Here is a 26769-nt window from a genome sequence, read left to right as displayed (position 1 = left end):
ATCTGCTTATTTATCTATTTTTAGCCCACATACAAAAACACTTAATCAGAAAACAAGCTACACATTAACCTGAGCCGAACATCCACATTGTAAAACATTGTTGTGGCAGCTTCATGCTGTGGGGTTGGTTTCCTTGCTGGTGAGAGGTCATGAAAGATACGTATATAAGGCAATCCTGGAAGAAAATCTGTTATAGGCTGCTTCAGGCCTGAGAAAGAGTGGAGGTTCACCTTCCAACTGGACACGATGCACAAACATCTCAATCTCTAAATGTGCACAGCTACTGGAAAGGAATGGGTGTTATAGTTGCAGCTACAAAGTATTTACTTTTGGGGATTGAATACAAAGGCCCCGTACTTAAATTATGTGAAATATATAATTTTTCTTCCACTTCACAATTATGTGTGAATTACAAAATACATTAAAGTTTATGGTAAAATTGTAAGAGGAACAAGGTAGTGTATAGTTATTAAACAGTATTTACTTTAAAAAGTCATTTAAATAAATGTCAGAAATAACAAAAATATATCAGAAAGAAGACAAATTTAGAAAACTAGAGTAATCCTTTTATTTTATCATATACTTTTTAGTGAATAGAAGTATTCATATCGAATTTAAAACAAATAACTTACAAACTAATGTTGTAAATTTCACTTTGAAATTACAAATATAAAATAATTTTCATGTATGTTATTATTTTGCTTCCTGCTTTTTATTCTATAAATATTTGAATAATCTGCTCATCTTGCGCATAATGGCAAAATGATTTTTCTCTCTCCAAGACTCTTTTTTACCCTACAGATTCATTTTTACCTAATTTAAATTCAACAATAAACCAAACAACTTCCCAAGTCAATAGTTGTAGTCTTTGTTGTGTGTTTTAGTTATTTTCTTGAGTCATTGTGTTTTTATTTTATTTTATTTTATTTAGTTCCTGTGTTTGTATCTGAGTTTGGTCTGTTGGTTGTGTATAATTCTGCTCAATACTCCACCACTTTACTGATCCTGTCTCCAATAGCCATTACACAACATGGATCAATCCTTTTAAACCCAGCAGGATTCACATAATCTCTCTCTATATATTTATGCTCCTCTATTACTGTGGTGCCTGAATGATCAAACGTCCATTTCCTATATACGGACAGATTATTTAAGTAGCGTGTGCAATTGTTTGCCACAACAGAATGTAGAATTGAACCTAGTATGCTGAAAAAAATGTCACTGTTAACAGCTCAAAAATATTATAGTACAAAAAATATCCAAAAGCTATTTTTGTGTTGTTTTGAAGTCAGCAATATTTTTTTTACTCGATGAAAGATTTCTAGTCAGCATATGTACAGAGGGGAAAGCTGTAACTCTGGTCCACAGTTCAATTGCAGCAACCAAAGCAATAAAAACAATGATTATTCAAGAAATTACAATGCAACAAGTTCAATAGTTCAAATAAAAGCATCCATGGTGAGTAGCTGAAGTATTATAAAATGTTTTGGATATAGAGGATAAATCCAAAAACATCTTTTGGGTAAGGACTCTTAAGCCAAAGTGGAAGTGCGTCAGCTGTCACCATGATAAGTGCAGTCCAGACAGTACAGCGAGTAGAGTAGGAGGTAGTAAAAAGAGGCTGTATGTTTCCTCTGAAAGCTCCTTTAGCATAGGAACTTTGTGAGGTGCCTTACTGGCACAAAGGAGCGATCAAGATTCCCACAATCCTTTGGGTGACATAACGGATAAGCATAGCCCACCTCACGGAAATTAACTGAAATAAAGATGACCAGAAAGAAGAGAGCACACAATTTGTAGTTCTTGTTTGGAAGGCTGTTAGTCCAGATTTGACTAGCATCATCCATGTTTGTTTCTCTCATGTCATAACGTCGGAGTTAAAGGCTGTTCAATGTCGGCACACCAGTCCAAAGCTCCTTTCCTCCCCAAGATACAATTCTGACTGTTGACCTCATCAAAGGTCAAGGAACAGGAGCAAGAAGGTATAATTGGAACATTTTGAAAGAAGCCTGAGACTTTCAGGTAAAGATGTTGTACTGCTTTTGTCCAACTGTTCAACAGTGTTAATGAAAAACAAGGCGGTGTTCCTCATATTTACCAAAATATTGAAATATTAACAAAATTTCACAGATTAAAAAAAAATAGTGATGTATAACAGCACTGCCAAAACTCTTCCCTTCAATAGACATAAAGTAAAAGTGTGTGTGTGTGTGTGTGTGTGTGTGTGTGTGTGTGTGTGTGTGTGTGTGTGTGTGTGTGTGTGTGTGTGTGTGTGTGTGTGTGTGTGTATGTGTGTGTGTGTGTGTGTGTGAGCGCGCGCGCGTGCGTGCGTGTGTACTTCTTTAGGTAAGATTTTTCTGAAAAGGGTCTAGAATATAACATGCAGGTGAAATGGGGTTTTGTTTCTTTTGTTTCTTCAGTAAAGACTCTAAATGCTCTAATTTTCCATGTAATGCTAATTAGGTTGTCACAATATTAAAATTTCAAAGTCAATAATGATATTCAGAGAAACACTCTACATAATACCATTTGCGTTACCACTGCAACATTTTTGAACACACACATTTATTTCACTTCCATTAGTATGGCAATAACAAAAAAGGGGGGAATTCAGTGCTTCTTTAGAGATTTACAATTTACGTGTCACTTCCTTGTTAGGCGAAATAGTAGACAAGATAACACAGCCTAAGTGCAGGGTAGGTTGCAACAGGTTTCCATTTTTTCTGCTCTAATTCTCAGCTTCAGTCTGGCTCCACCATGACCCCTGTTATTAGCCTCCAATAACTAAACAGAAACAATAGAGATACAGCAGCTTTACTGAACTACATTGCTCTTAAATATCAGGTTCATAGAATTAGCTTCTAGGATTTTATTGTAGTTTTAGCTTAGCTTTAGCTAGCATGTGGCATCGTTCAGCGTGTAGTTTTTTTCTTGTCCGTCTGCCTTATAGGGAAAGTTCCTCCAGACAATACTTTTGTGTTTGCCTTGTCACCTAAAGAGGGTCACGTATGTTTTCTGGTTGTACTTGATATGTTCAGAGTGTAAACTTTCAACAGTAGAGCAGCAGCAGCTGGAAGGGTGGTAGCCGACTCTCTGATATTTCTGTGCTGTGGTCGGAGGAATTGCAACAGTTTGGGCAACTTATATACATTTTGACGCAAATGAGTTTTGTCTTTGAATAATAAATCTTTTTAGTATTGATTTCAAATTCTATAAAGTGCAATTGTTAAGAAAATCTGCAAACATAAAAAAACATGCAGAGATTAGTGAGATGGAAACTAAAGAAATAATGTGGTAACTGTAACCGAACTCAATGTAGAGGGTTGTGATTCAGATCTTACTCCACAATTCCATGCAAAAGGATGTATGTAGGATGTAAAAGGAAGCATGTAATCTTTTGGCTTCCTTTAATCAACCACACATTCACCCAAAAAAGAGAAAGACTCATGTAACAATTTAACCTTCCAGCTTGTATATAACCTGGTCACTGAGGCAGAGTCAGGAAAATATTTCTTTCTGGAACTGCAACCAAGCTGACACAAAGTCTCAAAGGATTATGGTATGCTACAGATCATGTGAAGGACAGGATATGACACACATCTGACACTCTACCCTCGGCGGTTACAAATTTCAATAACCTGTGTACTAGGCACTGAAATGTGATTCCTTTTATAATACTGCCTAAAGGTGAGTCTCTACTGTCAAGCTGCTACAGAGAGAAAATTATTTTTCTCAAGAGTCTTATCTGGAGGTTTAAACACCAACGTTACTGCCAGGGTTTGTATGTAGAACTCAGCAGTTTATATTTGATTAGGCATACACAATGAAGAAAACTATTAAAATTATGCATTTTGTATAACAAATATAAATGCCAAGAAGAATAAAAAAGATTTTTAACACAAAAATGTCAGCCTACTGAAGAGTATGTCCATATCCTGTACAGTTCAAAGACCAACATCAGCCCATGGCTTTGCTGAGGTGTTAAGGCAGCTCAAGTTGTTTTGACATTGCCCTTCAGCTCTATTGTTACTTCTGGTATCTCTTGGCTTTGACACAATACTTTTGCTAAGGCAATTCTGCTGGCCAATCAAGCACAGTGACGCTATGGTCTAAAGCAGAGATAGGTCCTTTTTGTTGTGTGGGCAGTATCACAAGTCCTACTAGAAAATGAAATCAACATCAATATAAAGCTTGTCAGCAGAGGAAAGCATGAAGTGCTCCAACATGTCCAGGTACATGGCTACAGGCTTTGGACTTGATAAAACCCAGTGGATGAACAACTGATGACTTGGCTTTCTACTTGAAGCACTGGAGCTTAAAAAACTTGGATTCTGTGCCTCTACTCTTTTTCCAGACTTTATGACCTTGACTTCAAAATGAAACGCAAAACATACTTTTTTTCTGAAAAGAGGACTTTGGACCACTTAGAAACAGTCATGTCCAGGTGAGAGTCTTCAAACACCATCTCTGGTTCAAGGGTGGATTAACACAAGTTCTAATCATACATCATGTCCTGATATGCGTGTGGTGGAACTTGAAGCTCTGACTCTAGCTGCAGTTCATGTCCTGTGGCTTTGGACACAAATCTCTGAAGGTCGGCTTTTATCGCTGTTGCTCAAATACATTTTCTAACTTGTGTCTTCCACTGAACTTTCCAGTAATATGATTTGACACAGCCACTTAAGTAATGACCTTTTTCAGCTTATGCCCTACATTTTTAATAGTTTTGTGAAATATTGAAATTCTCTCAAAACGTAATTTTTTGGTATTCATTACTTTTAGGCTGTGAGAATCAAAATTAATGGAAATAAATAATTGAAAAAAAATCACTGTGTGTAATTAATCCATACGTGACTCACTCGCTTAATTGAATTACTAAAACAAGTTAATCTTTCACTTGATATAATTCACTTAGATGCACATGGGTGTTTTTTTAACGCTTGTGTTACTCATAACTTTAGTGTAACATAAATAAATTAAGCTTATTTTGTGCTATTATAAAGCTGATGGTTGTTTCTCCAAACAATGCATCCATCTGGTTTTAGCGTCTTTAGAAAAGTTTGATGCATTGCCAGCAAAATAAAAAAAAATGTTCTCTAGAAATGTTAAATATACTCCAGTTTCCAACTCAACATTTTTAGTTTGCTTTAACCGGGCTGTGAATGCGGGTTGTTCAGAGTGCATTCTTAATCAAGCCACATCACAGCAGTCTTGCACATCACCAATAGCCTGTGTTTCTACAGCACATTACCAAAAAGAAAATTCACAGGCACAGGTGGGAATGTTGCTTGGCAAATTCCACACACCATTAAGCTTGTGCCAGCAGTTTAGGCGATGCAGTATTTTGATGCATTATTTATTAAAAAAGACCTGTGGGTTCCCGGACACCATGAGCAGCAGGATATGGGAGCAAAAGATGTAAACAGTCGGAGAGGATCATCACACAAGGGATGAATGTGTGTTTCATGAGCATGGGGCTTTAGTGAATAAAAACATCTGCCTGGATTTCTGCAGCTTAATTTGAATAGCATGGACTGCTGAGCAGAAATGTGTCAAGGTCTTCATGGGATCTTTGCTGAATTTTACATAAGCGGATATGCTCAGGTGGGCTGACAAATCTTCTGCTCCATCTATTTGGTGAAAACCTTTTTGGGTTTGACCTACCTTTCTATTACTGAGCATTTCTGCGCATTTCATGTTAACAAACCCCATTCTTGTTTGCTCTGATTCAAGCAACAGCCGTGATGCACGGTGACGCCGCATCACAAATTACATTGCATTCAAAGTAACACTATATTAACAGAGACTTCACCTGGAATGTACCAGCAGCTGTATTTTTCAAACCTGTGCTCAACCAAACACTTCATTGTAAAGAATAGTTAATATTAAATGGATTGCATATTATGACAGCACAGGAAATATATTAACTTCAGTGTTAATAACTGTAAGCATCAAACAAAACACTGAAAATGAATGAAACACAAATTAACCTCTTCAGAGCAAAGATAAATGCAAGTGTGGATGTTTTGATTGGTAATTCCTTGTCACCTATGACCAGATTAAGTCTGTATTTCCACGGATAACACACCTGATCCTTCACAGAAGAAAATTAATTATCTGTGTAAGCATTCTTGATCCAGATGTGAAGTAAACATGTTTCTCTACAACCTTACCACAACAAAATGAATAGAAAACAGCCTAAAAAGCAAAAAAAAAAGAATGTAGAAGTCCATGCAAATAATCCTTAAAAATGCTTACCAAAGTCTCCAGGGACAAAGATGTCATAGACACAGCTTTGACCTCTTGTGTAATTATGCGGGTAGTTCGGAGACAGAACAGTTCCCTCGAAACCAGTAAAGTGACCTCCACAGGGAGCTACAGGAACAAGAAGCAAGAAACACAAAGGCAAATTTAACAAATGTCAAATAGCCATGTTATACTATCCTGGGAAATAAGGCAATAAAATTCTGTCCATTTTCATAGGCAAATGTGCAGGGTAAGCAGTTGAAAAACTTAAAACGAAAGGTAAAAAGAAAATCTCTTGAACTTGAAGCTGCAGGCAAATATCATTCTTGCCAGCACAGTGACAACAGTTTCAGATTTAGGAAACATTTTTAGAGCCTCTTTTAGAAGTACAGGATGAGCTACATTTATCTGGATAAGATGAGCCTGCAGGGGTACACACTTTTTTCATGTTTGATTATGCAAACATGCATATTTTCATCATAAAGTCTATTCAAATCAAACAGAAAAGGGGCTTATACAAAAGAATACATCTATCCTTTTTGATTTAAACAAAACCTTTTCAATTGCAACAAAATCTGAACATTTCAACAAAACAATGACCCAAAGAATATAAGAAAAACACAGGATTATGTTGAGGTAAAAGGCCAAACTAAGTGGAATATTGCCCATTTTTGCAGCTCAGAGAGCCGTGCCCTCCTAACAAATGAGCGAGTGAACCCAGGTGTTATGTTTGACACCAGTCAGAGCTGGAGCTGGTAAACACTCGAGATGAAAAGCCATTCCACATTGAAATGGGTGTATACTAAGTAAGCGGTTTGTGCATTTTTACTTTTTTTTTTTTTGCTGGTTATAAAGTACTTATTTTTCATTTATTTATTTATTTTTACATTTTGTAAGCAAACAATAATAGCCTTGCATGATTTTATGTACTATACTTCTTCATATAACTCTTGGCATGTATTAAGTTGGCAAAAAGCTCAGTAATGCAAGATGAAGTCCACCATGCATATGCATTGGATTCTAGAATCTCATCTTAAGCTCCTCATGGTCTACTGCATTTGCCAAGAGGCCCCCCTATGTGCTCATGTCAGACCTCACGGATGGAGCCATCAGGTATGGGACCCCCAACAGTAAACAAATGAGCTCTCATTTGTCAATGGAAAGTTGTCACCAGCTGTTCTGGACCTCCTCAACCTCCACACAAGTAAGGCAAAACATGAGAACAATTTTGACGAGGTTATTTTAAAAGACTAATCAGCAATTTATCCATACTTGAATGTTGAGGAAGCAAGAAGCATGAAATTAAACATATGTGACAATGGCAAACGGGACACCCACTCAAGCTATTCTGACGAACAGATGGGAGGAGAAAAGTGAATTAGAAGAATAAAATGATCTTATCTGCTGAAGGTAGGATACGCCTTAGAAAAGGAAAGTTTTCAAACTGTAATGATTTTCATCTAACAGCCGAGCATGGGAGTCGAAGCAGACTTAATTCAAGCCGTTTTGTGTGCTCCCATTGATTGATTGCTAAGAATGCCCTAACGGCTCAGTAAAAATACAGTCTTAATTTGAGCATTATTTAAACTTTGATTTAAGACCAGATCTTCGCAGTCTAAAAGTCTCCCAGAGAACAGCAGCTGTGAACAAAGATGTTCACTGTTCCAAGACTTGAGCTGATTACATCTGAAGAATCCGATCACCGCTTACGTGTGCATCATTTTCACAGACAGGGGAAACTACTAGAGCACAATAATACAGATGTTACAGCATGAATGTAATGCAACACTTGTCCTTAATTGCATAGTTATATTATGCTCCCCCCCCCCTTATGATTGTTTGTTTAAGCAAAGCCAACGTTGAGTTAGTTTGAATTCATGCCTACAAATATTGATTACCCAAGCAACACCAAATAGGCTTGTACAATATGCACATGAATATCAATAGATATTCAAAAAAAAAAAAGGTTGGTCAGTCTGACAAAACAATTTACGACTCTTTGGTTAAAAGAAAATAATTTAAGGGCAAGAATTTTTCCTTTGCATATTTAATGTCAACAAATCCTTTCCTTTACTTGTTTGTATAATTCTCATGTGTACTTCAAACTGGGCTTATTTCCTTAATTTTTTGGCATTTCTATTTTGATTTGATCATTTACTGGTAGGCATATTTTAAAGACAGTTTTCTACTAGAGGAAAGACCTCACAACAAAAATCCTCCTGAACTGTGCCTTTAAGTTGAGAACCCACTTATGAGCAAACTCATATACTTGTGAATTCTTCAACACCATGCAGAATTCATATTGTAGAAAGAGCGAAGAAATCTGCCCAGTGTCTGAGAGAGCTGGGGATTTAAACATTTTCCTTTTGATTCAAAGATGACCCTCTTTGGCTGGAAAGCTCCTTTGCAATTCACAGGAATTCTGTCATTTTGCTGTCCATTTTGACAGACATACACTTCTGATGCAAGCCTTTTCATGCAGATAAAAAGAACAATGACTAAAAATAAATATATTTGGATTTGTGGCTGGATTTGATCAATATCATAAAATTGTAATGACTTATGCATGAAATACTATGTGGTGCCACAATATTTTGCACATCCATTTTTATAAAGAACACATGAACATTATTTATACGGGTTACTCAGTGGTAATGGGGATACCTTACAACTGCAAGCCGTTGGAGACTATCATAAGAGAGTACTGGGTAACAATCCAAGTGGAAATGTGCAAAAAAAGCTCAAACATATGCATATATTTTCTATGATGATAAACAGTGTACAACTTATCACTGATGGGGGGTATGTGGTGAAAGAAAATGTAGACACTTTTTATTAATTGGAAAAAGGCAAAAAATAATTGAAAAAAAACAGCTTATTGTTGAATTATTTGGCAATATTCCCATCATTATAAACTGTTTAATATAAGAATATTTTTGAATTTCTATGTCTTCCCATTGAAGTCAAATAACACCTAACTGGATTTGAACACATTAAATGGTGAATAATAATGCCATTTAAAATAGAATGCATCATGCTTTTAACCTTTTAGAGTATGAGAAATGCCAACTGCATCAACTTATCTCCAAATAAAATGACAGAACAGTCACTCGACATTCAGTGTACTGGTGCATGACATTCAGCCTGGTTAGGTGATCTTTTCAGACTTAGTCTCTGAGTGACAATCGTTATAAAGAGATGCCGATAGACTCTTTGGTACTGCACTTCTCTTCAATACTGATTAGTGAAGTTCCCCACATTCCAACTGTAAAGGTAATGAATTGCTCCCTGGTGTGAAAGTGGGTGATCCCATTTCACAATGAAATGGGAGCTAAATTCTAAATTAACCTAAGCAGATACGTCAAAAAAATGCATTAAAAGGTATCATTCTACTGTGAGGACGGATACTGTGTAGCTTCTTCCCACACCTTAAATCCTTCCTCTTCTTCCTTAAATTTGTGATACCGCAGAGCTCTGTTAAACGCCTACTTTGAAATAAATTCCAGGTGCTTACAAAGCACAGCACAGAACCTGTGAATTTTTTCCCCAGCAGATTTTTGCATATTCTGGAGGAAAATAGAGACTAAGGTTGATGAATACAACGTTACCTGTCTGATCTAAATTTGAGTGGTGCGACCCAAAATCTGTGCCCAACTCTGACAGGCCATGCAAGAGCTTCAGTATTTTGTTTGTTTCTAGAGTCACATTTATCATGACTACAGAGAATGAGGAAGTGCTCAGTGAATGTCAGTGTGCAATGATGGTGGATTGAAAATGTCCAATTTCATCACTGAATGCCGAATGACAGATTTGGTGTGTATTGCATTTTATTCATGAATATTAACAGCTCTTTATGCTACAAAATATCTTCTTGGGAATTTGGTTATTTTTAGGGTTTGGTAAAGATTGCCACTCTAAAGACACAATCAAGGACAAAGGTCTACTCATGGAAAAGAAAAGACTGACATGTGATCCTCAGAAAGCCCCATTTGAAGTTTCATCAATTTTTTTGTTGATCTTTTGTCTTTTTTGTCTTTATTTTTGTTATAATGACGTGAGAAAGATCAGTTTGGATCTGTAACTTTGGAACAGAGTCACTGAACAGAATGAATGAGAGGATTTCAGTTTTTTTTAATGGATGTAAAAAGTGTTTGTATTTTGAAAGGCCAACAGTCACAAATTCTGTAATGCTACTAAGCTAAAAAGAAAGATGATGAAATGTAAGGTATTTTATTCTGAAACTGAATATTTATGAGCAACTAACTGTAGTTGGGTTTGAATTTAACTGTAAGCCATACTTATAAAAACAATACAATAAATAAAGGCTTTGACTATTGAAACCTTAATTTACATAGAAAATAATTTTATAATATATGAGGTTCAGTTTCTAAAATGAGTATTAATTTTTTTTAGATGTCCCTGTACATGCTGTAAAAATGGAGTCCTAGACCGTTTAACAGGAGTTGATCTAGAATGCAAATCTAAGTCTGAATTATTTGTCTTTGCCACTTAAATGTGGCTTGAGTCTAAATGTGAGAGTCAAATCTCTATCTTTGACAGAAATGAGAAAATAGTGGAATATGAGTGGTAGTTTGGGACTATGGTTCTTAGCCAGGAGACAGAATAATGTCCTCCATTTTGGAGAATAAGCTGCTGCATCAAACAAGGGAGTTTAAAATGTCAAAGTCTTGTTCACAATACTACAAAATGAAGCTGAACTGGACAGGTGGGCAAGCCATCTGCAGTGATATGGATACTGTACCCCAGAGAACACAAGAATTTGCCGGAGGGTTTTTGCATCTCATCCAATTTCATGCCAGAAGTGTCCTAAGAAGAGCTGAAAAACATTTTACCATGGAAGAATCTATATGTTGGAAGCAACAAGGTCCAAAATATACAGTATTATCAAGCTAAAAACACAGCCATCTTTTCACATAAAGCAAAGTGGCTGCTAATCCTAAAATTCATTTTAGGCATTTGACTCAATATTGTAGAAAGGAGCTTGTCTTATAAGCTGAACTTTATCTATCTCTGTAAGGAGTTTTATCCAAGGAAAAGAAATACTGAGAAGAACCTTGTGATAATGATATGTCTAACATGTTTTTGCTCTGTACATCCATTTGAAATCAAAGTCCATGCTTTAGATACATGAGGCACATCATTTTGTTTAAGATATTTTGCAAAAATTAAAAGCCCACATCCTCATAAAGTTAGATAGATAGATAGATAGATAGATAGATAGATAGATAGATAGATAGATAGATAGATAGATAGATAGATAGATAGATAGATAGATAGATAGATAGATAGATAGATAGATAGATAGATAGATAGATAGATAGATAGATAGATAGATAGATAGATAGATAGATAGATAGATAGATAGATAGATAGATAGATAGATAGATAGATAGATAGAGTCTGTCATAGCAGAAATGTTATTTCTTACCTTGACAAGTAGGTTTAGTTCTGTCCCATTCTGGTCTCTTGCTGTTGCCCATGACACACGTGAGTGTAGAGTGGCCCTGAAGGAGGTAGCCAGCCTCACAATGAAATGTCACCATAGATCCCAGCTTGTAGTCTACACCCATTCTAGTGCCGTTCATTACATTCCCGGGATCAAAACAGGCCTCCCGCAGTTTTGCTGTCAATCAAAATAACAGAGCTTTTACAAGAGAAACAACTATGAAACATGAGTAAGCTCCTAGTTCGGCATAAATTAGAATAAATACAGACCATTAAACAGAAAAGCAAAGATCTGCCGAAATTATTAAAACTCCATACACTATAAATAGCGTGTACATTTGGTAAACAAGAAAAAATGAAAGGATAAATTCAAGACTAAATAACATGGCTGTCTGCATTTCTAAATATGAATTCATTCATTTATAATTCATCACGGTAAAATCCCATGCTCAAACACAAAAGTATTCAGCAAAAATGCATGCAGAACCCCTATTTGCACAGACAATTACACTACCTTTGTATTCCAAATGAAAGCCAGTGTAGCTCACAGTGCCATCACTACGAAATGCCAAGTACATGAAGTTGGAAGTGCTCTCAATCTTCTCTGGAAGTTTACTGTCTTGGAAACTTCCAATCAGATGAGCACTGGTATCAGGCCCATCATATATGTACAAAAAGTCATAGTTTGGTTCAATGCTGAAGCTGCAACAGACAGAAAAACGATAAACAGGAGATAGAAGTTATTATTTTGCTTATTTCCAGCCACCAGAATGCACATTAAGAGTTGCAGAATGCATGATGATATTAAAATGAGAGTAAGCATCGCTGTGCAAAAAGTGAGTCATGCCAAGAGATTTGTTTTGTGCCTTCACACAAAGAGATTAAAAAAAAGATCTCTCACCCGAGAGGTGAGAGGAGATTAAATTGTTGTGACACTGCAGTGGCACAAAATCCTCCCAGACGGCGATGGCAATGCAGTGTGAAAAGATCGTTTCATATTGTAGCGCTGTATATCAAATCATACGCCGCACCAAGAGGGAGAGGAGCATTTGTTTTCAAAATAATGAGCACGGTTTATGACAAAATGTAAATAGCTTGGAGATAATTGCATTTGAGTTGGATCAAGGCAGCTCCAATTTAAAACCATATCCCCTTCCTTTCATTTGGCATTCCCAAGACAGCCAAGATCATAGTAACTTTATTAGCGCTTCTTTTTGAAAGAAAAAGTTGGAGAAAAGAAATCGGGGAACTCGTTTCTACGTAGCCACAAGGAAAGGACGGTGTTGAGAGCAAAAAACGAAACAATTTTGGCATCTTTTTGTGAAATAAAAAAAAGAGTAACTTTTTTTGGAGTCAAGACATACTTGGTTTGTAAAGGATAAAGTAAAATTATTTTTTTATTCAGCACAAGAAATGAGCTGCACTCATGTCACAGTTCTGGCATACCATTTTCACCCAGAAATCCTGTGTTACCATTCTTGAGAAAAGTGGAAGGATGGTCTTCTATCTGTCTGCTGAGAAAATTCACCATTCCATTATCTCCAAACACACCTGGACTCAAACACGGTCTGCTGCGTAGCACACTTTTCAAACTTTGCTAAATATGGTTACGTTATAGCTGGTTCCACAGCAAAAAAATAAGCATGTCCGTGGCACACACTGAGCTGCTGTTCACCCAAGGCGAACTGGGCTCATTGTGTTACAGGCAGGTTACAAGCATAACAGGTTCGGAAAAAGCTTCATTCTGTAACCCAGTAAGCCATGTCCTCAAAAGACAGAATAATGTTTTTTTTCTTAATATGCTAGGTCTCCTCTATCCAGTTCATATGAAAGGTTAGGCCTTCAAATTTCTATACAGTTGTCTTTAACATTATTCTGTTGTATATTGCAAAGGATTTATTGCAATTTGGCAAAGAGAAGCGCTGACTCTTAGTCAAATTATATCCCTTTTCCATTAGTACCTACTTGGCTCAACTTTAATAGACTTTACACGGCTCGTTTTTTTTTTTTCCACTACAATTGGGTACTACCTTAATGTGGGTGGAGTTGTCATAGCAATGCAGCCCCTGTGTCCAAAAAGTAACGTGGATTAATTTGTATGGGACACAAACACAATGCAATACTTGAGGACATAGAAACAATGGAAAACTTGCTGATCAGTCTATTGCTTTTTGTCAGACTCAAAGTAAAGGAAGAGAGCTGCAGAAGGTTGCAGGTGGTAAGAAACAGCAACCTGGATAAGTACATCATAGTGGGAATCCTCAGAGCGGTATCAAAGTATGAGCTAGCTAGACGACCTGTAAGAGTAAACCAAGCGTACCTATGCCAACTTGTTATATTGGTGATATACATATTTGAGGCTTGAAGATATTAGTTATTGTATGTGGTTTAGATGGCTGTCCAGTTGGAAACTATAAGTGCAGACTGTAAGTCTGGGTGGTTAATCGAACCACCCAGTGGTGAGATGTTATTGTTCCTGGTTTCCCACGCAGTTGTTGCAGTATTTCAGGATGTCGGAACAATTGCTTAGCTTCATGTGCAACAAACTGTGATATACAGAGATATAACTTTCAGTGATTGTGTGCCCATCAGGAAGAGAGGAGCCATTTGCACTGTGGAAGCTAGCCATCGGCTCAGAGTAGAGGAGAATTGGACATCTTTTTGGAGTCACCACTGTGCACAGGTGTGTGCTGCTGTAGAAATAAAAAAATATTCCTGTCTTTCTGGCCCTGAGCCAAAACATGTATCATCATGTCATATACATCATCTAATAATGGAGTTTCACAAAAATATAGGGTCTTTTCAAAAATGTGTCTACTTTTGTTTTTTAGATATTACAAAGGTTTTACGATGAATTAAATGCTAAAATAGATAAGAATAATCCAGAAGATGGATAAATCACTTATAATTTGGTATAATTTTGTCAACAGAATTATAAAGCAGTAAGTGAAGTAGTCATTAAACACTTGCCCAGTATCAGGAAATAAAGATGCTAAAATGACACAATCTCCTCATTTACTCATTGCATACATGTGCAACATCATACTTCTGGTCACATGGTCTTGTTATGGGAAAAATGCTAAAAAGCTCTTTGTTTATTAACAAATAGAGCAAAAACAAAGTGTAAAACACTTTTAATGAACACTTTAAATAAATTATAATAAACCAACAGGGTGCAATAATTTAATCAGAAGACCCTTCTATGAAACCAGACTGAGCTACTGACGTAAAAATTTGAAAAGTCATTGTTTGTGGCAAGGCCCTTTAATTTAAAAGTACTACCATCAAAGAGGTTAAAATGCTCTAGCACATCCAAGAATGGAGTAGTATACCTTTTCTTGAAAATGAGCCATCAATGCACATGTCAATAGCAAATGTTTGAGTTCACGCTTCCTAGCAGTGTATGCTCAGATAAAATAAGAAATCATGATGTATGCACATAGACAACCATTTTAATACTTGTAACAATAAAACACAAACTACAATAAGCTAAACAGGACAGCATCTCCTACAATGCAGAGCAAATAACTCAAGTTATACGCATTTTTTTTTTTTTTTATCCCTTAAACAAAAACATTTTGGTGGACATTGGCTATGTCGGATTTGGCAATTCCAATTTTTTCAGTTTGAACCACTCCAGCTGTTGTGGTCCTCTATGGTCTGGTAATCACTTCACAGCATTTTAAGCTTCTCACAATAGAAGCTTTGGTGTTCGCTGTTATCTGTAAGTAGCTATCAACAGACTTGCTATAATGATGCACCCAGTGACGTCACCCCCTAGCACATCAGAGGCCATCAGTCTTCTGATGTTGGGTTTTCAACTCGACTCAGCTCTCTTAGAAGCCCAGAAGAGTTAGTACAAAAGAAGGAGCTGGTATCAAGTAACCGTTACTAATGGAAAACCCTACTATCGGAGTAGAGTCGTACTGAGTAGGCGCTAGTGGAAAAGGGGTTATAGCGCCAAACAACTATTTTCTGAATAATAGCAATATGTTTAAACCATGTCAGTTTACCTGATGAAAGCCAGAGATATGACATAGTCAGAGTGAACTGCAATCAGCCAGTCACAGTCTTTGCTGTGTGGGTACGGGTGTGGGTAGTTTGGAGAGAGGATGAAGCCAGAAGATCCGGTCACATTCCCACCACATGGAGCTTGAGTGGTAAAAAAAAAGAAGAAATAAACAAGAGAGAAGCAACATATTAGCTGATTTAAAGAATAGAAATATATGCCAATTTAGAGAATAATATATTTGACCTCTGTAACAGGACAACATTAGTGTTTTTTCTTACAGTCTAGCAACTGAACAATAAACACCAGATATCTGCACAAATCTGATTCAAGAGTCATTTTTTCATTGAAAGAAAATAAACATCCTTTCATCAGATGCATACCCTATGTTTCTGTCTATACAACTACATTAGTGTATAGGCAATGTTGGTTATGAATTCACATGATGTACAGTTTTCTCCTTAGGCCAAACACTGTATTGATATTCAACAATATTTTTTATTCAGAACATCATCAAATAAGCGACGGTAAATTATTTTTAAAATAGTGCATAGTATTTATCTGATTAGATTAATAAAAATGCCTTTATCTAAACACAAAACACAAATAGCAGAAGTAAGATAATGCCAACACTGCATGGATAACTGGGTATAAAAAATGGAGGGATGGCTGGAGGATAACGCCAATTAATGTAATATTTCAGAATAAATTAAACAGTAAGTATTCATGAGAATCAAGCCTTCAATATCGAGTCAAGGGAAAGTTTAAAATCTTTGTTTTTTTACGTATGTGTGACTTAAATTCAAGTCTGAGGTTAAAGTCACCATATCTAAGACTCACACTAATAAGGGTTTTTCAACAATGTGTTCAGATTACTCTAGAAACTACAAAATATGTGCTTCTATAAATGCGTTAAAATATTTTCTGTCGTCTTTCAAGTTTAACAAGAGACAAGAAAAAAACAATGCCCCCCCCCCTTTTTATAGTTTCTCCTGTTTCAAAAGAAAATGGCTTTTATTTAACAAACAAAAATGTATTTAATGACCATATATATATATATATATATATATATATATATATATATATATATATATATATATGTGTGTGTGTGTGTGTGTGTGTGTGTGTGTGTGTGTGTGTGTGTGTGTGTGTGTGTGTGTTTGTGTAAATAAAACAATTCCATGTCAAATTATGTGTCCAAATAAAGCTTGCATTGCCTTGTGTTGGGTTTCATAAATAAGTTTGACTTGGATGACAGCCTAGTGTGGTAAGTTCCTTTGTCAGTTTTACAATTTTTAAGGCATCTCTTTTGAATTCTTTCATTGTGATGATTGCACAAGAACAAGCATCACAAAACAGCTTTTCTATCACAGAATACCACTGTCTTTTGATAAGCCAAGAGCAACTTTAACTCCTTTAAACTACTTGGTGTAATTGTTTCTAATTGCATTGTTGAGTAATTAGCAGCTAAGCTCTAATAAGTCGATGTGACAGGAGACTGTAACCCTCAGTATTTAACAAGCAACTGAAGTGGATTTGTCCACATAAGAGCTGGCAACAGCTCAAACACATCTAAAGAGTCTTGTTTAACCTTCATGTATTTTAAAGACACCAGCGAGAGAGAACTGCAGCCAGTTATTAGATTAATTCTCACTCACCCTCTTCTTCTCACCATTTCTCATTTATTCTGGTCCCCTACCTTCCCTCATCCCCTCCTTCAATCCATACATCCCTCTCTATCGCCTCCGCACATCCATCCTTCTCTCTCCAAGTCACACTATCTCCCCTCTTCCTCACCGATGCAGCTTGGAGGGCTGGGTTGCCAGTAGTATCTATTTTCCACTTGGATGCAGGTGATCCTGCTCTCTCCCTGCAATTCATATCCCGGATCACAAGAGAAGGTCACGGAGTCGCCAGGCTCCCGCCCTTCTCCATAGCGACTGCCATTCATGGGAATACCTGGATCTCTGCAGGCTGTTGCAAGTGAACCTGAAGGGCAAACATACACATAGATACACACATCTGAGTCAGATGTCTACAGTAGCGTATGCATATAAGGATCGAGTGTGCAGGAAATCAGTGAAGAATGCATACACCCAGACTTATATCTCATGGTAGACAGCTGTTAAGCGGAAAATGCAGCCAACACTGAGCAAATTACTGACTGATATCAGTCAGACCACAGCTGTGCAGCAGCTCAGGGGCTTCAAATGTGGTCTGGCGATTCTCTCATATATTGCATCTTCAAAGACTCAATCAAGTTAGTTAGTTCAAAACTATTTTGCTGTTTAGGTTGGAAAATGCTAATTCAATTAAAGAAATACACTGAACTGAAGAGTGAATTAAAAGGCAAAGGTGTGGATGTTGTTTTTGACCTAAACAATAAAGGAAACTTTAATGGGCTCATGTGTCTTCTGTGCAGATAAGAATCCAATTTCATTTATAGGTAAGGATTAAACAGAGATATACCATGATAACCAAACAATACATACCCAAAATAATTGCTTCCCTGAATTCTACTAAATTTAAGACATTCCAACTATTCTAACTACTTTAAGAATGGGATTTTGTGAAATTATTCTTAAAACGTATGTTGTAAAATCTATGTTGTATGTTAAATTACATAATATAGAGCAAAGTTTTATTAGAGGATGAACATTTCAAACATAGCTTATGTGACAGGAAAAAGAAAGCTGGACTGAGACATCATCTGGCAACACCATCTTTTGATTTTTAGCTTGATTGACCCTAAAAAGGGACTGCGCAGTCGAAAATCTAAGAATATCAAATCTCATATCTAAGCAAAGCTAACAGCAACACCCTTCAGTTTGGACACCTTTTTATAAAATAACACCCTTTAAGAAGGTATTAAACATGCTTTTCAATAAGCCCACGTTTGTATGAAAAAGTTTTTTAAAACATTTTAAAAATTGTGTTTTCATAATTAACAGAAATAAAGGCTTGAACACATCAGTCTGAGTATTCAACCTAAAGGAAATCTTGAAAGAAGCTTCTCTTTATCATTTTGTATGACCTGACAAAAGTATTAGCTCAGATACAGATAAGAACGGAGCTCCTCTCCAGGTTTGTTTCACTTAGTTGAGTTTCTGAAATAAATGACATTTTAAATAATATTCTATGTTTTGATTTTGACTGTACAACAAACATCGAGGAGAACTCTACACCTTGTGTGTTGTCTGGCTGGTGTTCAGTGGTTGTTTAGAATGATTTGGCTACTGTGTCTGTTCATCATGTATTGTGTAAACTTATCTTAAAAGGGTTAAATTTCTAATTAAATAAAAATTTAAAAAAATATTTTGCTGAGGAGTTTTCACAAATTTCTATTGTAAAAGTTTAAGTATTAAATTTTGCTTTCATGTAACATTTTAATTTTAAAATAAGATTCATCGACACATGAACATTGGCTGAATAGCAGAAATATCAACACCACAAAAGGGTTAAAATGAAACTGTAATATTTATCTGCATTCGTTACATCATGTCAGATCAAGTAGCATGTGAGAGTGTGGATACCAGGAGGACCAAATAGAATATAGCAGTGTGCTGGCTTTGTTTTAGCCTTTTGAGCTTTCAACCTCCATCTGCTTTTTCTCAGAATCAAAGAGTCTACATTTTCAAGGAATAAAGACTGCAGTTTTAGTAATGTAACGTGCAGCAACAACAACCGTTCTTACATGTATAGCTGTAATTATTTTATTTTAATAACTGGTCCCTGACCCATGTGTCATCTTTGCTTCCAATCTAATTAATGGCATGAAGGTTAGAAGGAAAATATTGAACAGTAGAAAAATGTGTTAAATGGTGCTTTTTAGTTTTAAATTATAGTTCTACAAAGACCAATAAAAAGCCTATGGTTTGAATACCACAAAGGTCATGTTGCTGCTTTTCTACAAAAACAAAAACAAATTTGAATTTGAGCAAACATGGTGTAGCAAACACAAAACTGAAGTAGAGTTGGTGAAAGTCAGAAGCTAAATGTGAGGGTGTAAATGATTAGTAACAAATCAGGTGTGATGATTGGCAAATTGGGACATTGCCATCTACTCTACAAAGCGTAGACAACAAGCCAATCAGCAGCACAACAGGGGACAGACCAGTGTAAAGCAATGAGGGCACAGCCCCTAAAGCAACAGAAAATGCTGAAATAAGCCGAACATAACCTAAATTCAAAGTTATGACAAACACGTAAAACATTGCTAAACTTTACGACATTTCCCCAAACAGAAAATCTCAACTATCACTCAGAGATTCTTTACAGCGGGAGTAATCTCAGTGGAATAATTTCACTTGTGCATTACTCATTTTTGTGGACCTGAAAATGAGGAGCCTTAGGCAAACAGTGTAGAAGTACAGTACGTAAAAAGAAAAATCAATTCCATTTTGTACCTCACTGGATTCCATATAATTGATTTTTACATTAGGCAGCTATGTCTATATGCTAAAGTGAAAGCATATCCAACTTATCATCCTCTACGCAGCATACACAGTCTTTCATTTTGCACTTTCTTGTGGGTACTTTAGCTTCTAGACTAGTCATTAGCAGAACTCATAGAGGGCATTAATATCTGAGCAGCAAGGAGCAGACAGTCAGCAGTGAAGTGTAAAACACTCTGAGCTTTCACTGCTTTCACTTTCGCTTATGTTATTGATAAGTGGATGTTTTGCAATATAAATGCTGACAGTGACAAATTATGACAAACCGTGTGCTTTTTCACAATCCTGATGCCGGTATACTTGCAACTTAAAACAACCCCTCACAAGTTTAAACTTGTGAAGGTTACTCTCTTTTATACAATTCTCTCAAAAACAAACAAACTATAGAAGGAATACTTACTTGAGAAGTCGATAGCAAACCCAGACTTGGTGATGTAAAAGTCCGTCTCAAACTGAATGGTGACGATGTTGAGAGTGGAGTGGATTCCCTCAGGCAGCAGCGAACCACTGACCTCCTTCAGAGACATCTCGTTCTCAGGAGGCCCGTCCCATACTTTCAGGATGTCATGAGATGCCTCCGTGTCGAATGCAAGAAACTGGAGACTGAAAGAGTTTAAATCAAAAGAAGAAAGGTGAACATGTGATGTCTGTATTCCCTTGCACAGCTCAGAATTTAAAGTAAATGTTCAAAAATATGAGCAAGACTAAAGGACAACCGACAGGCTAATTTATCTTGAAATAACGCTTTGCTTTTGGGCAGTTTACCTAAGTTTTTGGAACTGTTGATCGATTTCTGACAAAGTTGAGAAATATGGTAGAGGACCACAGCCTGATTTACAATTTCATCAAGACATGGCCTGAAGCAGCTAATCTGACAAGGAGTGTCATCGTGTCTGACTTTATGAAAGCCATGCAAGCCTAAATGAGTTGTGTTATAAAGTAACATCAGACACCAAAAATAACAACAGGCACACACGTCCCGTGAGCATTCCTCGGGGTTTCGTCCCTTTCCCAATCACTGTTGATAGATTCGCTGTAGGCCAACTCTCTTGAAATATATCTTTGAAAGTAACTTCTTCATGGTTTCAAACTAAACTGTACTGACTAAAAATACATTTGATATATTTTAATCCTTTGAGGTGAGATCTTTGTCTCCTTGTAAAATGGGTTTACAATTAAGTTTTAAGCAATACCTACCCATTAAATGCTCAGGTTCTTAATGATGTCCACTCCATCACAGGCTGTCATATTGTTTATTACACATATGTTAAACCAGGAAGTGTTTTTTCTTTGAATAGTGAGATTCATATCAACAGCTTTCCAAAATGACTTGCGCTCTTTGTTTTTTTCAACCGTTTTCAAATTTTATCATGGTACAAACTTCGGCGGATGTCTTTAAGATTTTAGGAGACAGACCAACACAAAGAAGTCTGAAGTTGTAAGGTAAAAATTATATCCTGCATTGGTTGTATTTATTATAACTTTTTTTACAAATAAAAATTTGAAAGGTTTGGTGTGCACTTGAACGAAGCGCCTGCCTCGAGTCAATACTTGTTAAAACCACTTTTAAATGAAATTACATTTGCAGAAGCAGTGGCCAGACCTCAGTGGTCTACTGTAATGCAGATGCTATTAACTCAAAAACACAAAAGAGAGCATCCACTTCTACCTCAGGAAATGTTGCCACCATTGCAATATGCTTATTAATAACAGATGCTAGAGAAGGTGCCATGTGGTGGGCTTCTTTTACTTCTGCTAAGGAAGACATTGTTCTTCTGGTGAGACGCCAATTCCAGCTCATGTAATCGCTACTGCTTTGTCAGCCTCGATTTCCATTGTCTTTATAAGGTGCCTCTGTTCTGCCTCCTCACGGGCTTCAACTTGAAGACTACTAGTCTGACTTTTAATTTGGCCTTGTCTCTATGGCCTGCAGATGAAAGAGGGTCATAACAAGGTAGGGGAATAGTGTTTTTATCCTTTGCTCCCGTCTTCATGTACCTTTTGTCAGGGGACTTGGGTGCATCTGGATCCAACACCGGAGCACCAGCCTGTTTAGAAAGGGTGTGCGTAGTCACTGGTAAATGGAACCATTTACCACCATGTCCAACCTACAGGCCTTTTGATGGCTTTATCAAGTCCCCAAAATCTACATTAAGTCATTCAACCATTCACGCACACGTTCACACCCTGACGGTGGTAAGCTGACATACATTGGCGCCACTTTTGACCCGCAAAGTGGGTGAAGGGTCTTGCCAAAGGACACAACAAATGAAAGGGTCAGAGCAGAGGATCTAACTGGCAACTCACCGGCTACAGGACGGAGTAGCTCCTATGCTGCCATTGGTCCCTCAGGTGCCTCAGTTAACCCCAGCCTACTCCGCTTAACCACAACAAAGGCTATATAAGATCTTATTTTCCTTAACATGCAGGAGACCGGCCCTTTCGGACGGACTTTGGACACCACTCGCTTAGGATGTCTAATCCATTGGATAATATTTCAGAACTTTGCTCCAATTTGTGCTTCTCCAGAACCTTATTGTTGACCCGCTGATTGCTGTGCTCATTGGTCTTTAGGAAGCTGTTGGTTGTCTAATGTTTGCCAGCTGTAATGCCATTAAATGGTGGAATCAGTTTACTATTAAGGGCACTTTTGGAGACTATTATTTAAACTAGATTTTATTTATTGGTATTAGAATAAAGAGAACTGAATGGAAATGTATGTGTGTATTTATAAAAAACATGTACCATATTTGTTTGACATTACAATTATTAGGTACTTTGTGTTGTTCTATCACATAAGATCCTGATAGAATAGTGTTTGCTACATGAAGCCACTGACAAAGTTCAGGGGTTATAGATACCACTATCAGGCACTACAAATGAGATTTTTATGGGGTCATGCATCTCAGATAAAAGTTACCTGACAATGTTGCCAGGGTTGACTTCAATTGTCCAGGTGCATCTCAGGTTATTGTCATAGGGAAACGGGTACCCCGGAGATAGAATTCGCCCTGTAGACTCACCGTTAAAACTACCACCACACTCCGCTGCAAGCACAGAAAAGTAAAAATACCAAAGAGAGACACATTAAATGCTCACAACCTGATAAATTTCACAATATGTAACAGAGACACAAACAAGTCAAATGTGGATGAACAAAAACTATAAACGCTTGGTTTTGCTTACTGTAAACAAATTTAGCATAAAATCCTAATAATAATTTCCTTTCTTGACCAGAAAGATTTAAAATTAATGACGTCTCTCCTGTTGATAGCTTTAGCATAAACACTGTCCAGAACAAACCCAGGATTAGGTTTTGAAATGTAGAAAGGCTGCTGCTTAAATGTCAATGATTAAATTAATGTCTAATAATAAAATCTAGATTTTGCGGTGTCCTACCTGATTATCATGTTGTTATCCAGGTTACAGAAGTGAGAGCACTTAATTAACAGGGACTGCTACGGTACAAAGCTATAATCAGTACCAAAACAAGGGCCAGTGGTACAAGTACTTGAGCAAGGATGCGACTTTAGAGAAATCGAAGGGAAATCTTTTTCAGATTGAGCACACAAAATATTTGCTAATTATTGTTGACCATTCAGCGATCCACCCCCTTTAAACAGAAAGTCAATAAACTAATTTAGAGGGGTCCTTTGTTGTTGTTGTTGTTGTTGTTGTCCCCCCCCGCCTAGCCTTGTTTTTAGCAGACGAATAATGCACCTCATTGGAAATAGGCTGAAGAAAGTAGTGGCATTTAAAGTACAATTCTCCTCATGTTCAGGATTTGTAAATTATTTTTTTACCCTAATCCATCACTGGTAGACACCAAGAAACAGATTCTGCCTCTCAACACATTCTAGACTCAAGCTGTGTGCAGGTAATAGCTTTCCCATTTCTGTATTTTTGTCTCAGCACGTTCTGTTATGAATGCACAGTCAGGGCTGAGTTTCATGTACAGGTATTGATAAGGCATGCACATCTATGATTATGTTTTCACTTCAAGAGAGATACTGAATAATTGAATGTTGATTAAAACACATGACATAGTCTCAACCAAAGCAGAGCGAAAGCTCAAAATCAATTTCAGAGTTCTTCCTACAGTTTGTAAAGATTGTATACATCCGGTTCTGCATCAGGAACCAACAGAATCAATGATTAACAACCAAATGTTGAAGCTGTTTATATTCTCTTATAAAATGGCAAGCAGCGTGTGCTAATTCAACACAGAGCAATTAGGGCAAACCATGTAGGGATAGATCCTTTAGATTAACACCCAACTGAGCAATGATAGCTTGTGTTGAATGATAAAATAACACATTGGATGTCGAAGGTAGTCAGAGTGATGGACTGCGAGATACAAAATCACACAATGACAGTATATAAAGTTGAAACTAGATATTTACATTTAGTGTGTATTTTTTTTCTCACTGTCTACCATTAAATCAGACTATAAGATTTCCTGTTTGTGTACAGCTAGGATTGGAAAAATTGTCTGTATTCGCCAAATGATAAAAATTTAAAACATTTTTGTTCCTTTTTTTTCAAATTTCCATTATTGGAAATGTTCCTAGTTTCCTTGCATTTTTTTCAAATTATTTGTCAACTTTATCTTTAAACTGTTTTTGTCTCCTTTCAATAGCGGCTTACAATAGTTTACATGAATTTTGCCCAATTCATCCATGCTGAACGGCAGTAACTGAGTTGGTTAGGGTGGTTTTTTTTTATAATTTCTTTGTTATGCGGTTTGGTCTCCTTATTTGGATGTTTTAAAGAGCTTCATCACTCAGTGAATGAATGAAAAATGTAGTTGGGAGCCTTTATTCCAAACACACACACAAACACCTTTAAACTCTGCTTCCAAATTTCCAAAAAGGCTGAGATCAGGGCTTTGCAGTGGCCACTCTATACCATTGACTTTGTTTTCATTTGTTGTAAACAAATTTGACTGTATGCCATTGTCCATTTGGAAGATCAATTTGTGGAGAAGGTTTAACTTCCTGCCATCTATTTTGTGAAGTGCACCAGTTACTACTGCAGCAAAAATTCCTCAAAAAATCATTCTATCATGCCTGTATTGCACAGCCAGAAGGATGTTTCTAGGTTTGCAAGCCTCCCACTTTAACTTTACTATGCAGCGATGGTCATTAGAGGCAAAAACTTCAATATTGTTTCATAATTTGCATAATGCGTTTTTGTCGCTTCTGAAATAATGGCTGCTTCATTTCTCCGTTGCCTTTTAGAACATGACTCTGGTTCTGGATTTCTCTTCTTTAAAACCATGATGCCCAGACATTACAGCAGTGTGTCTGCTTGATATGCTAGCTTAACCATATTGAAGTGGCACCTTCAGGCATCTAGAAGCTGTTAGTCACAAAGGATGAACCAGAGTTATGAAGGTCCAATGTTTTCTTCCTGATACCATGCTTTATTACTTTAAGTTTTCCACAGTGTCGAACAGGTTAGCATTGTATTTGAGGAGTTGCAACGTAATACATTAACAGATGTCCCTTCAATAAATTTAAATATTGTTAATTTGCAGAAGCTCACAAATAAATTACATATCTAAGCTTTTCAAAATTATGTATAAAATATTCTTCTGAAATTGAAGAAATTCATAAGAAGAAAACTTTCATGCTGTCATTTGTTAAAAAGCGATTATATTGTTGATCCTAACTCCAGTAAAAACTGAAAAACACAAATAGGATAGAAAAAGGTTATCTACCTTTCCAATGTAATATTTGAAAATATGCAGTTTCAATGTAAATGGGCCTTAATCAGACAAGAAAAAAAAAGGCAAAGGCCACGATGGAGACAAAAGATTACCTATGCATGACGGGAGGTTGTTGTCCCATGTTCGTCTCTCTCCAGTCATGCATTTAAGTGTGGCACTCCCGTGCAGAGTGTAGCCTTGTTCACAGTCAAACGATATGCCACTTCCTGCAAAATGACCTTGGTCACTAGTTTTGAAGCCAAACTGAGGCACTCCTGGATCGTCACAGTGTGAAAGCTCAAAACCTGCAAACCAAAATGAAAAACAGTATTAAAGCAACCTCATCAACGTGAATTAAGGGAAAAAAATGCCATATCAGTATTCCATGAAGCCAGATAAACATTATATCTTCTGCAGGTTTTCACCAAATTTACACTGGTGTATATTTTAAAGAGGTATTGATTAGGCTTTAAGTTGATTTCCAGTTTAACAGAGATGTAGGCTTATAGTGCTTTTATGACTCGTCAGAAAAGGATTCCTTTTAGACGCAGACAACAATTAGTCATTCCTAATTAATTGTTCAATTGGGTGTGGACATTTACGACAACTGAGAAACAGCCTGTCCACTTGGAACACTTTAGGATTACAGACGACATTAAATAACAGCCACAAACAAGGGAGTGATGTGGTAACTCTTTAGCTCCGCATTGTCTGAACATGACCATGGCCTTTATTCGGGCTCTTGTGTCCCCGGTACAAATCGTAAGTGTTCTGCTGTGCGGCAATAGCAGCCGCACATAAACGTAGCAGGACTGATTTATAGTCTCTTCTCGCAGCGAGGTCTCTGCCCATGCCAGGTGTTATAGTGCTGTGGTATTACAAGT

The 26769-nt window shown here is 36.8% G+C and overlaps 1 protein-coding gene across 1 annotated transcript in view; it reads right to left on the bottom strand.

Annotated features, from left to right (window-relative positions):
• Nucleotides 1-26769, bottom strand: part of LOC105927715 (CUB and sushi domain-containing protein 3) — a 241247-nt gene that overhangs the window by 91186 nt on the left and 123292 nt on the right. Inside the window, exons 24-31 of the mRNA XM_036127573.1 lie at nt 25999-26190; nt 23096-23222; nt 20576-20778; nt 17519-17710; nt 15726-15864; nt 12227-12414; nt 11696-11890; nt 6259-6375 (exon numbers count right to left, since the gene is read on the bottom strand). Of these exons, the coding sequence (XP_035983466.1) occupies nt 6259-6375; nt 11696-11890; nt 12227-12414; nt 15726-15864; nt 17519-17710; nt 20576-20778; nt 23096-23222; nt 25999-26190 (1353 nt within the window). The remainder of the gene's footprint in view (nt 1-6258; nt 6376-11695; nt 11891-12226; nt 12415-15725; nt 15865-17518; nt 17711-20575; nt 20779-23095; nt 23223-25998; nt 26191-26769) is intronic.

Source organism: Fundulus heteroclitus, chromosome 3, assembly GCF_011125445.2.
Source record: "Fundulus heteroclitus isolate FHET01 chromosome 3, MU-UCD_Fhet_4.1, whole genome shotgun sequence".
Taxonomy (NCBI): domain Eukaryota; kingdom Metazoa; phylum Chordata; class Actinopteri; order Cyprinodontiformes; family Fundulidae; genus Fundulus; species Fundulus heteroclitus.
This window is presented reverse-complemented; position numbering and strand designations above follow the sequence as displayed.